The following is a 14,981-nucleotide window of genomic DNA, read 5'->3' on the forward strand; positions in this document are numbered from 1 at the left end:
CTCCGGGGGGCGTCCGGAATCGGGGGCCTTAACTCACCCCCGAGGAGTGAATGGTTCAGGCCGCCCCGCCCCATCCTGTCACTCACGGGTTGCTGTTGGACGCGCGCGCGCGCGCGGAGCACACGTCGCTAGGGCCGGGCTGCCGGCGCTGAGTCGTTCCGCGCAGAGTCCCCAGCTTGGGCTGGGGCTGGGGGCGGCCTTGGAACTTCGCGGGCTCCCGGAATTCAGAGCTGCCGATTCTGATGTCCGGCGCGCGCCACCGGTGCCCTAGGGCCCCCGCGAAAGAGTCCAGGCCTGGGAGCAGGGGACGCTGAGGGTAACGACCGACGTCAGTGAGCCAAGATGCTCAGGTAGGAAAATAACTCTATAATGCGGGCACATCAGACATCTAAGGGACGTGGACTTGGGGATCGGTGAATGTGGGGCAGCTGGAGGACTGGGTGTGATTCCCTACTAGTGGAATGGTTAAGTGCACGAGCTTTAGACCCTTAATCAGGTTCAAATTCAATTTCCACTGTTCTAGCTTTATAGGTGTGACTGACACTTGTGACTACACCTTTTGAAGCCTCAGTTTTGTCATCTGTAGAATGAAAATAATGGAAGCTACCTCACAGGAGTGTTGAGAGGATGAAATGAGACAATGCTTGTAAAGCTCTTTGCAGGAGGTAGGCTTGGGATCAATCAATGCTGGTTATTATTTCTGCTCCATAAATATGTACAAGATATAGAAAACTGCCCTGTTTCCCCCATCCCCCACCAGCATAGTTGACTTTCTGTTTGGTGCCAGAATAGGCACAGGCCCAAATCTCTTGTTCATCCCCCTAGCGTTCTATAAATATTGACTGAGCACACACCAGTATGCTAGGAATGCGTATTTACTCATTAAATATTTGTAGCACCCCTGTCCCCGTCATTTCTGTGTGCTCAGTCACTCAGTTGTGCCTAACTGCGAATCCATGGACTGTAGCCTGCCAGGCTCCTCTGTCCATGGGGATTCTCCAGGCAAGAATACTGGAGTGGGTTGCCATGTCCTCCTCCAGGGGATCTTCCCAACCCAGGGATCAAACCCAGGTCTCCTGCACTGCAGGTGGATTCTTTACCATCTGAGCCACCAGGGACGCCCACCCCTTAATTACAACAACTCAGAGAAGGTCAAATTTCTGAAATGTTCCCTGGGATTGGCAGCTCCCCTTTGAGGAAGACTGGTTGAGGGAGAATGTGACCTTTTTGGCCTGGGGACAGGGACTTAAGCGATTGCCAGTCTTTTCTGATGACAGATGTTGCCACCCTGACCCCTTTTCATAGGGAGCCCTGGAGGCAGGGCCTGGCAAGCAGAGCACCCCTGCTGTCACCCAGGACTACGGAGAGCATGAAGACCCCGGTGGAGCTGGCCATCAGCGGGATGCAGACCCTCCACGTTCAGCACCGTGACCGGGGTGGCTACCGGGTCAAAGTTAGGCCATCATACGTGGATGAGACTTTGTTTGGCAGCCCTGCAGGCATACGGCCTGCACCACCAGACTTTGACCCACCGTGGATGAAGAAGGCCAACAGAACCAGAGGAGTGGGGACAGGGGTGTCACAGGCCTTGGGGGCCAATGGGAGCTGTGAGTCCACCTCTTCCAGTGGCAGCACCCCAACCCTCACACCAAGGAAGAAGAACAAATACAGGTAATAGGATAGGGAGGTTCCCTGCCGATCACCTTCCGTGTGACCTTGGGCAAGCAGTTTGACCTCTCTGAGCCCCAGTTTCCTCACAGTGGAAAGTGGGATGTAGTGGGGTTATTGAAAAGACTTAAGGGGGTGAGACATGTACAGTGGTTGGCATGGTTACCTGACACTAAGGGATCAATAAATGGTAATGCCATTAGACCGGACTTCTGAGGCCCAGAGGGGTGAGCTGATTTGTCCAACAGAGAGAGAGTGTTAGTCGCTCAGTTGTATCCATTTCTTTGCGACCCCATATACTGTAGCCTGCCAGGCTCCTCTGTCCATGGAATTCTCCAGGCAAGAAGAGTGGAGTGGGTTGCCATTTCCTTCTCTAGGGGATCTTTCCTACCCAGGGATTGAACCTGGGTCTTCTGCACTGCAGGAGAATTCTTTACCTTCTGAGGTACCAGAGAGTCCTTGATTTATCCAAGATCACAGAGCAATTTGCATAAGATTACTAGTGTGCTTAATCCATCAAATGACATAGATGTGGTGATTCCAAACTTAAGCAAGTCATTTTGAAAATGGTTCTTGCTGCATTTCCACCAACAAGTTAGAAAAATGGAATCTAATGCCAGTGGTTATTTTGTAAGGATTATTTAAGTTATTTCAATTAATAGTCTGGAGGGAGGCCACAGGGCTCTATCTTATTGATTGTCATCAGTGTCTTGAACAGAGATATGAAAGACTAGTATATTAATCAATCAGGTTTGTTATATATATAACAAAATACTATAGACTGGGAGGCCTAAACAGCATAAATTTGAGTTTTCACGGTTATGGAGGCTTAAAGTCGAAAGTCAAAATGCTAGCAGGGTTGTTTTCTCCTGAAGCCTATCCTTGGGTTGCAGATGGCCAGCTATTCCCTGGGTCCTCACATGGACTTTTCTTTGAGTGTGTACATTCTTGGTGCCTCTTCCTCTTCTTATAAGGACACAAATCCTATTGGATTAGAGCCTCACCTTTGTGGCCTCATTTGTGTGTGTGTTAGTCGTTCAGTCATGTCCAGCTCTTTGCAACCCCATGGACTGTAGCCTGCCAGGCTCCTCTGTCCATGGATTTCTCCAGGTGAGAAGACTGGAGTGGGTTGCTATGCCTTCCTTGAGGGGATCTTCCCGATCCAGGGATCAAATCCAGGTCTCCTGCATTGCAGGCAGATTCTTTACCACTGAGTCACCAGGAAAGCCCATGGCCTCATTTAACCTTAATTTAATTCAACACAGATTTTGGGAGGAGGCAGTTCAGTCCTTAATAACTAGCCAGTCCTATTTGGGATCCATTCTGAGCCAAAAGGCATGTACGCTAACTGAGAGTGGGAATAGTGCCTATTTAAGAGGATAAAATTCAACAGAGATGAAAGCAAGACCCCATTATTGTCACGTCTGCTTGACAGTTCCCATGGAGCACGGGGCAGGCTCAGGTTGACATTAGCGGCACTGACATCTACAACGTGGCTGAAAGTGCTGGTGTTACTGTAGGCTGCACTAACAGAAGTCTGTGCCAGGGAGGCACCAGCCAGCCCTGTGCTCGCCCGGAGGGTGGAATTTCGTGCTGGATACTGACAGGTAGAGGGTGTCAAGTTAGACGGTGCATAAGAGGTAGAGATGCTATTAAGCAGAAACTTTGGTACCAGACAGACATAGGTATCAACCAAATCTGGGTTTGAACAGTTAAATCAAGTGGCCAAAATGTTGACTTTCCAAAGACTTGCAGTTTGGGAATGGGGAGCACTTTTAGTTCTGGCCTAAAGTCATGGACCTCACATCTCATAGATATGCCGTGAATATTTGTGGGATTAATAAAAAAAAAAAAAATTGCTGAATGAATCTAGTCAAAGGTGAGAGGCCCTTAAGGCATTTAAGTCTGGCTTAGTGATCAAGAGCTTGGGCCCTTGAGTGGGGAGGGGGAGGGGCTGGATTTGAATCTCTGTAAGCCTTCCTTGTTTTCATCCCTGCCTCAGTTTTCTTGTCTATAAAATAGGATTATCATATTGCCATCCTGTGGGTTTTGTGAGAAATAATGAGATAACACAAGTGACAAGCTGAGTCCTGGGCCTATACAGGAAAAGCCCTGAGTAAATAAATATTCAAAAATTTTAAAAGCTACTCTGGTGGTGTGCCAGCTCACAGCACCCTCTACATGCCAGGTGCTTGGCTGTGCAATTTCAAATGCAGTTAGAAGGGCCACATGACTGCAGAGGGTTCGGCTGACAGGGCCACTAGGAAAAAGGTGAAGTGGTGAGTTGAAAGAAAAAGTGAAGGTGCTGAAGACTAAGGTTATATTAGTGTTGGTTGCAAATAAGAGAAGAATTGGGCTTGGAAACAAGTTAAACGGGCCTCAGCAGACAAAGGGCATTTGGGACTTATATAACAGGGGCTCAAAATGTTGTTGGGATTCTTTCCCACACATATTCCAGGTGAGATGGCCACCAGCTCTTTTGCCCTTATATCCTTCCTGCTCTTTCTTAAGCACTCAGAGGAGGAAAGACATTTTTCTCCTAGTAGTTTTCGCAAAGATTCTAAGGAAAACTCCCATTGGGCAGAATGGGTCATGTGGTTAGTCCTGAGCCAATCAGTGTGGTCAGGAGGATGGGGTATGCAAATTGGCCTGGCGTAGGCCAATTGGGCACATGCTCAGGATGGGATGGGGAGGATGCAGGGGGACTGGATGCTCAGCAGGGGGAAAATAGAGTTGAGGATAGTGGCACATGAGGGCTGTGGCTTCCCTGTGGGTACCACGCTGGGATACAAGGACTTCTGGGATCTACAGGCAATCCTCTCGTGCTGCAGGGGCCTGGCCGGGGCAGGGGGAGGGGGCGGGGGGGGGGGGTGAGAAAAGGTTACAGGGCTTATTTCCCCTGCTCATTGTTTCTCTTCCCTTCCCAGACTGATCAGCCACACTCCTTCTTACTGCGATGAGTCTCTCTTTGGCTCCCGACAGGAGGGCGCCGGCTGGGAGGCCAAGTGGATGGCGAGGGGTGATGCTGCAAAGCTCCACGCCCTCTTCTGGACACCCCCGGCTACCCCTAGGGGCAGCCATTCTCCCCGCCCCAGGGAGACTCCAGTGCGAGCCATTCACCCAGCTGACCTCTCAAAGACAGAGCACAGGGTAGTGGCCAGCTCCCGGAGGCTGTCCGCGGATGGGTTAGACACTCCACGCCCTCTGAGGCGGGAGCATTCCCACTCCCTCACCCACCTTAATGTCCCCAGCACAGGTCGCCCACCCGCCAGCAGCCCCTGCACCAGTGGGCCCCGAGATCCCAGGCCTGCCCCATCAGGGGTGACCTTCCGGAGTCCCCTGGTGACTCCCAGGGCGCGTTCAGTCAGCGTTTCAGAGCCAGCTACCCCCCAACAAGGTGGGGCTACCCAGAAGACAAAGCCCCCTTGGAAATGAGTTTCTTGGTCCTTTGTACAGGTGTGCCCATGGGGTCCCAGCGAGGGGCAGAGTTTCAGAGAATGGTGCTGGTGCGCAGGCCTCTGGGGAGAACACAAGGCATTGGTGGAGCACTCCCGGGGACAGAGCGAGGGTGGGCAGTGCCCCCATCTGACCACCTCTGGTTGCTCCCTGTTTTCCCTGCTGATACGGATTGGAGGGTCAACCCTTGACATACCTGTGTCCAGTCCTGTCATGGCCACATGGCCTGTCAGTGCCAACCCAGGGGGTGTCTCCCGGGAGGGTCCCCCACCTCCTCCATCACACCCACAACATTGTCTCCCCACCAAGTGTGAATAAATGGTGTGATCGCCAACCTGGAGGGCTCTTCCTCCCTCCCTTCAAGCCAAGTTCCTGCTCAGGATAAGTTTCCAGCTGAGTCTGGAGGCCTCAGGAATTTTCCCAGGCACCATGTGTGGACCAGCGGGGTACACGAGGACCTGGGTGATATGTGGGTGGACATTTAAAAATTTTAATAGTCATGTATTTATTTTCATGTATTAAATATATCAGTAGCTCATCAAAGCCATGAGTTTTGTTAATTTCTTTTTTCCCTGTAAGGTAAAGACCAGTGTTAGGCCTGAATTGATTTAAGTAACAAAATTAATAATGTTGCAATCACAACCGTGGCAGTGGGGCAACTGATCCTCCTCCCATCATGGGCTTCTAGCTAATGCCACTGATTGGTGGGTTGGCTGGGTCTTCCTGAGTTCAGAATATGGGCTACAGTTGTTTTGAAATCAGATATATAAACATGTATCTGATGTACATTTCCTACCTTTAAAAATGCAGGTCAAGAAGCAATAGCTAAGACTGGACATGGAACAACTAACTGGTTCAAAATTGGGAAAAGAGTATGACAAGGCTGTATAGTATCACCCTGCTTATTTAACTTATATACAGAGCACATCATGCGAAATGCCAGGCTGGATGAATCGCAAGTTGGAATCAAGATCGCCAGGAGAAATGTCAATAACCTCAGATATGCAGATGATACTGGCAGAAAGGGAAGAGGAACTAAAGAGCTTCTTGAGGAGAGTAAAAGGGGAGAGTGAAAAGACTGGCTTAAACTCAGCATTCGAAAAAGCCAAGATCATGGCATCCAGTCCCATCACTTCATGGCACATAGAGGGGGGGAAAGTGGAAGCAGCGACAGATTTTATTTTCTTGGGCTCCAGGATCACTTTGGACAGTGACTGCAGCCATGAAATTGAAGGATTGGAAGAAAACTGCTCCTTGGAAGAAAAGTTATGACAAACCTAGATAGCATATTAAAACGCAGAGACATCACTTTGCCAACGAAAGTCCATCTAGTCAAAGCTATGGTTTTTCCAGTAGTCCTGTATGAATGTGAGAGGTGGACCATAAAGAAAGCTGAGCACCGAAAAATTGATGCTTTTGAACTGTGGTGTTGGAGAAGACTCTTGAGAGTCCCTTGGACTGCAAGGAGATCAAACCAGTTAATCCTAAAGGAAATCAATCCTGACTATTCATTGGAAGGATGGATGTTGAAACTGGAACTCCAATGCTTTGTCCACCTGATACGAAGAGCTGACTCATTGGAAAGGACCCTGATGCTGGGAAAGACTGAAGGCAGGAGAAGAGCAATCACCAACTCAATGGACATGAGTTTGAGCAAGCTCCAGGAGTTGGTGATGGACAGGGAAGCCTGGCATGCTGCAGTCCATGGGGTCACAAAGATTTGGACACGACTTAGCGACTGAACTACAACACGAAAGTTCTTAAAAAGCAAAATCCACAATGATTGGACTTTGCCCAATTGAGGGGTCCAGTAAGACCACAAAGTTACACATGGCACCTGGAGAGCATTCAGGATGGAGCCCTAACTGGTCAGGGCCCACCCTTCCCTGCTCTGCACTGTCCCGGGTCAGGCACCTTAGGAAGAACAGCAAAGCCTTTGCCCTGATGGAGTTGCACCCAAAATTGCAGCATCCCAGTGGGTTTGGTGGAGGCCAGACTTCCAGCTTCTCCTTGTCCCCATTTTCCCATGATGCGCCTCCAGGAAGCACAGAGATTCCAGATAGGCCAGCTGGAGGCCACATCTTGGGTTCTATACCTCTACGCTGGGGGAAAAGATGCGCAAACACTCCTGGGGAACTGTGGGAGGAGCCGACAGTGACTAGGACCAGGGGCCCATGTGCAGATGCCTTTGCAAGTTGGGTGGGCCGTGAGGGAAGCCATCAAGCTGCGCCTTCAGCACAAACACAGCATATTAAACACGGATGTTTAAATTTCCTAGAACTCTAACAGAATTAGTACCCTCCCCTCCTCAGTTTTACTTGAAACTCATTTGCCTTCATTTCCTCCCCCTATGTTTTAACAGACATTGGCCACAAATACCTCTTTCCTCCAAACTGTACTAAAAAAAAGGAAGCCACTGCCCAAGTATGATGAAAAGAGGCAACTGACACTGACGCGGTGAGGGCTGGAAGACAGTTGGGAGTGGAGGGGACTGGGGCAACCTGTCCCTGCCATCCATAGGCATCTATAGGGGGCGCTGCTGCCCATCTTTTGAAGACATGGAGGCCCAGGATATCTGGATGCTGAGTTGTTTCTTTCCAGAAAAGGTATTTCTAAGCAATAGCCTCTGTTTTTTTGTTTTTTGGTGTTTTTTTTTAATGCCAGAAGTGTATTAAAAAGTACATTGTTCGACCCCCCCTGGATACCAAATAAGGCCAATGTGAGGTTGCTGGTTTTTGACCTTGCGCTTTCAGTTTTAAATGGGGGCGAAGTTGTAAACAAATACCCAGAGCAGGAGCTGAGGGCAGCCAGAAACCCTACCTGTCCCTCTAAGAGTTCTCTGCTCGCCCTGCCTGCCTTTGTCGGTGGCTATGACCCACACCCAACTGTCCTGGCCGGTGATGCGTCCATCACAGTCATGGCAACTTGTGGTCTGGCACCCAGGCGGGCAGAAAAGGGGTTGCAGCCTGGGGTGTTCCCCGCCGCACCCTCCCCCGACAATGGACAAAGCATCTGCAGCGTGGACACACACCCAGGGGCCCGGGGAGAATGAAGTTTATCTGTAGGCTGTGTTTGACAATGGTTTTTAATTTTGAAAAGGCGTGAAAGTCATAAACTACGGGGCTTCCCAGGCCAGCTCTCGAGTGAGAGTTCAGATTATGGCGAGCGCGGAGGGAGGACTTACTTCTTGCCCTTCTCTTTGCCCTTGCCCTTCTTCCCGCCTTTGCCCTTGCCCCGCTTCTTCTTGGACTTGAGCATGGAGCGGACCAGGTAGCCCTTCCACAGGGCCTGGATGAGCGTGGCGGCCCGCACCATGCGCACCATCTCCTGCTCGTCCTCCAGCCTCTTCTTGGTCAAGATCTCGCGCTCGGCCTGGATCTGGGAGAACTCTTCCACCAGCACGTCGTACCGTTTCTTCAGCTCCTCCAGCTGGAGCTGCTCCTCTTTGTGGATGACGTCCAGCTCCTCATACTCGTCCTGGGGCGAGAGGCAGGGAGCGGGTGGGCCATCGCCAGGCTCAGAGCTCCGTCTCCACCCTCCTGTGCGCATGCTCCCCGCCTCCCTGCAGGCACTGCCGCCCCCAGCCGTGGCCACCAATGCTAAGCTTGTCTGCATCCCAGGCCCGGATGGGAAAGGGAGAGGTGACGGCGACGGTCCATCCCTAGCTTGCGGTGGGAGGCCCGGCTTAAATAATTTCAGGAATGAGGAAAACACCCAGCTTGTGAGCTGGGCTGACTGGGCTTCTAATCGCTTGGCCGTGTCTTAAGGGGCTTCACCTTGTTCCAAGCCTTCCCTATTTCCTCATCTGAAATGTGGGGACTATTCCAAACCCAGGAGCAGGGGTGGGAACTATTTCCCTGATTAAATGTTGGGCTGGATGCAACATCCTAGATGGTGGTGCCAGGCACACAGTGGGGATGTTTAAAAGAAATGCCAGCCGCTGCCATCCACATGGTCCGTGTCACAAAGATACCCAGAGAGGACCTTCCTCAGGTGACCAAACCCCACAGTTCTTCCCCACCTCTAACTAACCACAGCCTCTCCTGCTGTATTTCACACCTATCTCCCTCCCTCCCTCCTTCCCACCAAGCATCTATTAGAAGCAAAGCACTTCCAGAGGAGGCAGAGCTAAGTGGACACTGTCTTTGCCATCATTAACCCACCACCCTCACTGGGAACAGAGAAATGAGCACAGCCTCCAGTCTCCCCCTTCCTAGAGCACTGGGGATCAGACAGACCCCGAGTGGCCCTTCTCTTGACAGCACGCTTGACGTTGGACCACTCAGAAGCTGAGGTCCTCTCCAGTACTCACCAGGCCTTCCTGGCCCCAAAGTTGGGGCTCTGGGCCACTGATGTTAGCACAGAGCTGAGTGGAGGCCTCAGGACACCCCTGTTTTATAGACTGCTGTTCCCTGAGCACCTACTCCAGGCCAGATCTTGTGTTGTACGAGCTTCACTGAATCCCCACCATGGTCCCAGCCTAGGTGTTACTGCTTATGTTGATCACATGCAGAATCCAAGGTCAAGTCCCTTGCTTAAGGTCACACAGTGACATAAGTGCCACTAGAGTAGAACCTCCAGATGACAATGAGGACTTTCTTCACCACCGGAGGCTGGCACCCGGCCCATCTCAAGCACTTGGTAGAAAGTTCCTGGGCAACTGAGTGAAGTGGTGGAGGTGAACTCGTGCTTGAATCCAGCACAGATGAGTCCTGGCTGGCAGGGCTGCTGGAGGGAGCTGAACAGGAGGGGACAGGGAGCCTGGGATGTTGACCTTAGATGGAGCCGAGATCTTTGGATCTGGTGCCAAACGCCACTTTGTGGCTGGCAGCTTCTGTTTCCTTCCTTTGCCACTGCTCCCCTCACTGCCCCAGACTAGACAAACCCTTGAGCCTAATGAAGGGACAGGGAAGTCACTCTCGGGAGGCCCAGAACTAGGCGTAGACCATGGACCATCCAAGGGCTTCTCTTCCCCTGCCCCCTCATCCCGATTCCTAGAGGATCTTGGGAAACACACTTGAGACAGAATTAGGCAGACAAATACCTGCTTTTCACTCATCTCTGAATCATATTTCTGGATCCAGTTCTCAATTTCTGTTTCCAATTTATATTTTTTCTGGAAAAAAAAATTCAATTAGTCATTGCTTGATGGACTGAAAGTAACAATGAACGGCACCGAGTCTGCTCTGCGTCAGCAGGCAGTCTGTCACGCCTCGCCTACTCGCCTACTCGAATCCACACCACAAGGTAGGTTCTCCATTTCACAGATGAGGGCATGGAAGATCAGGAGTACTGACTCACTGGACCCAAGATTACAGAGCTGATGGGTGGTTAGAGCTCGGATTTGAAGCCAGCTGTCTGGCTCCAGAACATTCTAGGCAGATGGAGCAGCTGGTGCAAAGGCCCTGAGGTGGGAACAATCTTGTGATGTTTAAAGAATAGGCACCTGAGCCTATGTGGCTGGGATGGCATGGCCGAAGGGGAGCATGGTCCCGGTGAGTTCCGAGTGAGAAGCTGTGTCACAGAGGGAGGGTCTGCAGCTGAAGGAGTTTGGTTTCTAGTGTAAGAGGGAGGGGATGCTCGCTGTTGCATGGATTTAGACACAGCAGAGGAATGTGCTCTAATTTTGTCTTTAAAAGATCAGCTCCTGTACATACAATGGAATGTTTAGTTCAGTTCAGTCACTCAGTTGTGTCCAACTCTTTGCAACCCCATGGACTGTAGCATGTCAAGCCTCCGTGTCCATCACCAACTCAAACTCAAACTCATTGCCAACATCCGCTGGATCATTGAAAAAGCAAGAGAGTTTCAGAAAAACATCTATTTCTGCTTTATTGACTATTCCAAAGCCTTTGACTGTGTGGATCACAACAAACTGTGGATAATTTCAAAAGAGATGGGAGTTTACTCAAACTCATCTCCATTGAGTCGGTGATGCCATCTAACCATCTTGTCCTCTGTCATCCCCTTCTCCCACCTTCAATCTTTCCCAGCATCAGGTTCTTTTCCAGTGAGTCAGTTCTTCACATCAGGTGCCCAAAGTATTGGTGTTTCAGCTTCAGTATCAGTCCTTCCAATGAACAATCAGAACTGATCTCCTTTAGGATAGACTGGTTGGATCTCCTTGCAGTCCAAGGGACTCTCAAGAGTCTTCTCCAACACCACAGTTCAAAAGCATCAATTCTTCAGCACTCAGCTTTCCTTATAGTCCAACTCTCGTATCCATACATGACTACTGGAAAAACCATAGCCTTGACTAGATGGACCTTTGTTGGCAAAGTAACGCCTCTGCTTTTCAATATGCTGTCTGGGTTGGTCATAACTTTACTGCCAAGGAGTAAGTGTCTTAATTTCATGGCTGCAGTCACTATCTGCAGTGATTTTGGAGACCAAAAAAATAAAGTCTGCACTGTTTCCACTGTTTCCCATCTATTTGCCATGAAGTGATGGGACCGGATGCCATGATCTTAGTTTTCTGAAGTTGAGCTTTAAGCCAACTTTTTACTCTCCTCTTTCACTTTCATCAAGAGGCTCTTTAAGTTCTTCACTTTCTGCCATAAGGGTGGTGTCATCTGCATATCTAATGTTATTGATATTTCTCCCGGCAATCTTGATTCCAGCTTGTGCTTCTTCCAGCCCAGCGTTTCTCATGATGTACTCTGCATAGAAGTTAAACAAGCAGGGTGACAATATACAGCCTTGACGTACTCCTTTTCCTATTTGGAACCAGTCTGTTGTTCCATATCCAGTTCTAACTGTGGCTTTCTGACCTGCATACAGATTTCTCAAGAGGCAGGTCAGGTGGTCTGGTATTCCCATCTCTTTCAGAATTTTCCACAGTTTGTTGTGATTCACACAGTCAAAGACTTTGGCATAGTCAACGAAGCAGAAATAGATGTTTTTCTGGAACTGTCTTGCTTTTTTGATGATCCAGTGGATGTTGGCAATTTGATCTCTGGTTCTTCTGCCTTTTTTAAAACCAGCTTGAACATCTGGAAGTTCACAGTTCACATACTATTGAAGCCTGGCTTGGAGAATTTTGAGCATTACTTTGCTAGCATGTGAGATGAGTGCAATTGTGCGGTAGTGATTGGATTGGAATGAAAACTGACCTTTTCCAGTCCTGTGGCCACGCTGAGTTTTCCAAATTTGCTGGCATATTGAGTGCAGCACTTTAACAGCATCATCTTTCAGGATTTGAAATAGCTCAACTGAAATTCCATCACCTCCACTAGCTTTTTTCATAGTGATGCTTCCTAAGGCCTACTTGACTTCACATTTCAGGATGTCTAGCTCTAGGTGAGTGATCACACCATCGTGATCATCTGGGTTGTGAAAATCTTTTTTTGTACAGTTTTTCTATGTATTCTTGCCACCTCTTCTTAACAGCTTCTGCTTCTGTTAGGTCCATACCATTTCTGCCCATTATTGAGCCCATCTTTGCATGAAATGTTCCCTTCGTATCTCTAGTTTTCTTGAAGAGATCTCTAGTCTTTCCCATTCTATTGTTTTCCTCTATTTCTTTGCATTGATCATTGAGGAAGGCTTTCTTAGCTCTCCTTGTATTCTTTGGAATTCTGCAATGTTATTCTGCCATAAAAAGGAGTGAAGTGTTGGCAGATGCTATGTGGGCGGGCCTTGAAAAGAAGATGCTAGAAAGACCACATATTTTATGATTCCACTTCAATGAAGAGTCCAGAATAGGCAAATCCGTGGAGACAGAAAGTAGATTAGTGGTTTCCAGGGGCTGGGGGAAGGGGAGTGAGTGAGAAAGTGCTTAATGAGTACAAGGTTTGTTTGGAGGGGATGAAAGTGTTTTGGAACTAGAGAGAGGTTGTGGTTGTACAACACTGTGAATACTAAGTGCCACTGAATAAAATGGTTGTATTTTTTTGTTATGTGAATTTCACCTCAATTTAAAAAAATCAGCTCCTTAGTTCTTACGGGCTTCCCTGGTAGCTCAGATGGTAAAGACTCTGCCTGTAACTTAGGAGACCCGGGTTCGAACCCTGGGTTGGGAAGATCCCCTGGAGAAGGAAATGGACAGTATTCTCCAGTATTCTTGCCTGGAGAATCCCATGGACAGAGGAGCCCGGTGGGCTACAGTCCATGGGGTTGCAAAGAGTCCAACATGACTGAGCGACTAAACACACAGTCCTTAGAGTGCAACAGTTCTTAACTTGCGTACCACACACAGGTTGGCTTCAGGGAGCCTGTGACCCCAGAATTGCCCATCCCCGTGCGCAGATGCCTTTTCATGGGGGAGAGGCCCAGGGCTTCCAGCAGATTCTGGGAAGAGTTGTGATAAGGAAAGGGAGTCCGCAGCAAACTGGGTGCCTGCGGGGCCTGGGTCCTGGCTGAAATGAGGGAGAAGGCGGATGAAGAAAGGATACTTATTGAGCACTACTAGGCACCAGCTCTCCACCCACCATCTCATCTAGTTCTCGTAATAACTCATTAAGGCCTATTCAATCACGATCGTCTTCAAGATGTGGAAACTAAGGCTTGGAGGGAGCGGAGGGATTTGCCAGAGGTTTCCGTGTGCCTTCATTTCCTTTGCAGGATGGGGGGGGGGGGGTGGGGGTGGGTGTCATTCTCTTTGCGGGTCTCAGAGGAGCGTGGGAGCATGCTCAAGGTCACAGAACTGGCATGTAGTGGGACCCCATGCCTCTGCCCCCAGCCCCCTCCCGGCTCCTCTGCCGGGCACCTGGTCCTCGCTGTGCCCCCTCCCGCCCTGGTGGCCCCACTGCCCCCACCGTCCCGCTTCCCCAGGGCACCTTCCTCAGCGCCTGCTCCACCTCCCTGTTCTCCATGACCAGGTTGTGGAACTGCGACTGCAGCACCAGGATCTCCTGCTGGATCTTGGCCACCCTGGCCTGCGAGGCCCGGAAGTCCGCCTTCTGCTGCTTCTCCGCCTCCTGCTTGGTGCGCTGGAGGCTGTTCTCCGAGAACTTGAGCACCTGGTGCAGGTGGTTTTTCAGCTCTTGGATCACAAAGTTCTCCTTCTCCACCTGGACCGGAAAGGGCAGAGACTCTCAAGGGTACCCCCCGCGGTCACGGATCACCGTGGCAGGGGAGGCTGGCGTGCCTGCAGCTCTCAGAGGTGGGGGGGGGGCATTATTATGTCTCCCAATTCTACCCCCAGCCCTGGATGAAGACGGGGCCGCCTGCCTAGAGACGGGAAAATGGAGGGGTTGAGTCTGTCTGGGGTTGTGCAGCTTAACTGGAATTTGAAGCCAGGTCTGTCCCATCTGGAGCCCGCATCTGTGGCCACCACCCTCTATTTCCTGGCATGAGCCAAGGGCTCAGCGTGCCTGAGACAGCTCCATGCTCCTGCCTGAGGCACTATGGGAAGTAGCCAGTTGGCAGAGATACCTGGCGTGATGAATGAAGGTGTGAGATAAACACCCAGCACAGGGAATGCCACCCGGTTCTCCCCTTGAGGGCCTGGCTTGGCTCCTGCCCTCAGTGGGTTCTGAAACAGGAATTAGGGTTGGGGGTGGGGGAGTTGGGGCTGTTCCATAAATAAGCTCCAAAGGCTGATTACAAGCACTAGGGTTTCCCTCTGAACACGCCGGTGCTGTGGCTGGCTCAGCCAGCAGCCTGAGGCTGGGGGGCGGCTGGCAGTGGGGTCGCGGTGGGTCTGAGCTCACTTCCTGGACTCAGGGAGTGGCAGGTGGGGTTGGGGAAGGGGTTTGAGGCAAGCCAATCCTGTGGGCAAGTCTTCAATCTTCAGGTGCTGGGTTTGAAGGCAGGAGGTACCATGAGGAGTCAGAGCTTCTCGTGTGGACCCCGAAACCTGCCTTATTGGTGTCACTCCCTCATTTTACACTGAGAACCGATGACCTGATGAAATC

The 14,981-nt window shown here is 50.5% G+C and overlaps 2 protein-coding genes across 6 annotated transcripts in view; one reads left to right on the plus strand and one right to left on the minus strand.

Moving 5' to 3' along the window:
• Positions 1-89: 89 nt before the first annotated feature.
• RITA1 (RBPJ interacting and tubulin associated 1) lies at positions 90-5,667 on the plus strand. Of its 2 annotated transcripts, none has more exons than XM_020887843.2 (4): positions 90-350; positions 524-665; positions 1,306-1,671; positions 4,596-5,667. In XM_020887843.2, exons 3-4 carry the CDS (start codon positions 1,370-1,372, stop codon positions 5,101-5,103), a joined length of 810 nt encoding a protein of 269 aa, XP_020743502.2. In that variant the 5' UTR covers positions 90-350; positions 524-665; positions 1,306-1,369; the 3' UTR covers positions 5,104-5,667. The 2 variants fall into 2 exon arrangements, with proteins under 2 accessions (XP_020743502.2, XP_070331450.1); XM_070475349.1 differs by having other exon boundaries at positions 587-665.
• Positions 5,668-8,195: 2,528 nt separating this feature from the next.
• The window catches only part of IQCD (IQ motif containing D), a 35,024-nt gene continuing 28,238 nt past the window's right edge, over positions 8,196-14,981 (minus strand). For all 4 annotated transcript variants that reach the window (XM_070475345.1, XM_070475341.1, XM_070475343.1 and 1 more), the window contains 3 exons: positions 13,902-14,135; positions 10,169-10,240; positions 8,196-8,601 (listed from right to left, as the gene is read on the minus strand). In XM_070475345.1, the coding sequence (XP_070331446.1) occupies positions 8,305-8,601; positions 10,169-10,240; positions 13,902-14,135 (603 nt within the window). In that variant the 3' untranslated portion in view covers positions 8,196-8,304. The remainder of the gene's footprint in view (positions 8,602-10,168; positions 10,241-13,901; positions 14,136-14,981) is intronic.

The sequence above is a fragment of the Odocoileus virginianus genome, chromosome 12 (assembly GCF_023699985.2).
Source record: "Odocoileus virginianus isolate 20LAN1187 ecotype Illinois chromosome 12, Ovbor_1.2, whole genome shotgun sequence".
NCBI classification, from domain to species: domain Eukaryota; kingdom Metazoa; phylum Chordata; class Mammalia; order Artiodactyla; family Cervidae; genus Odocoileus; species Odocoileus virginianus.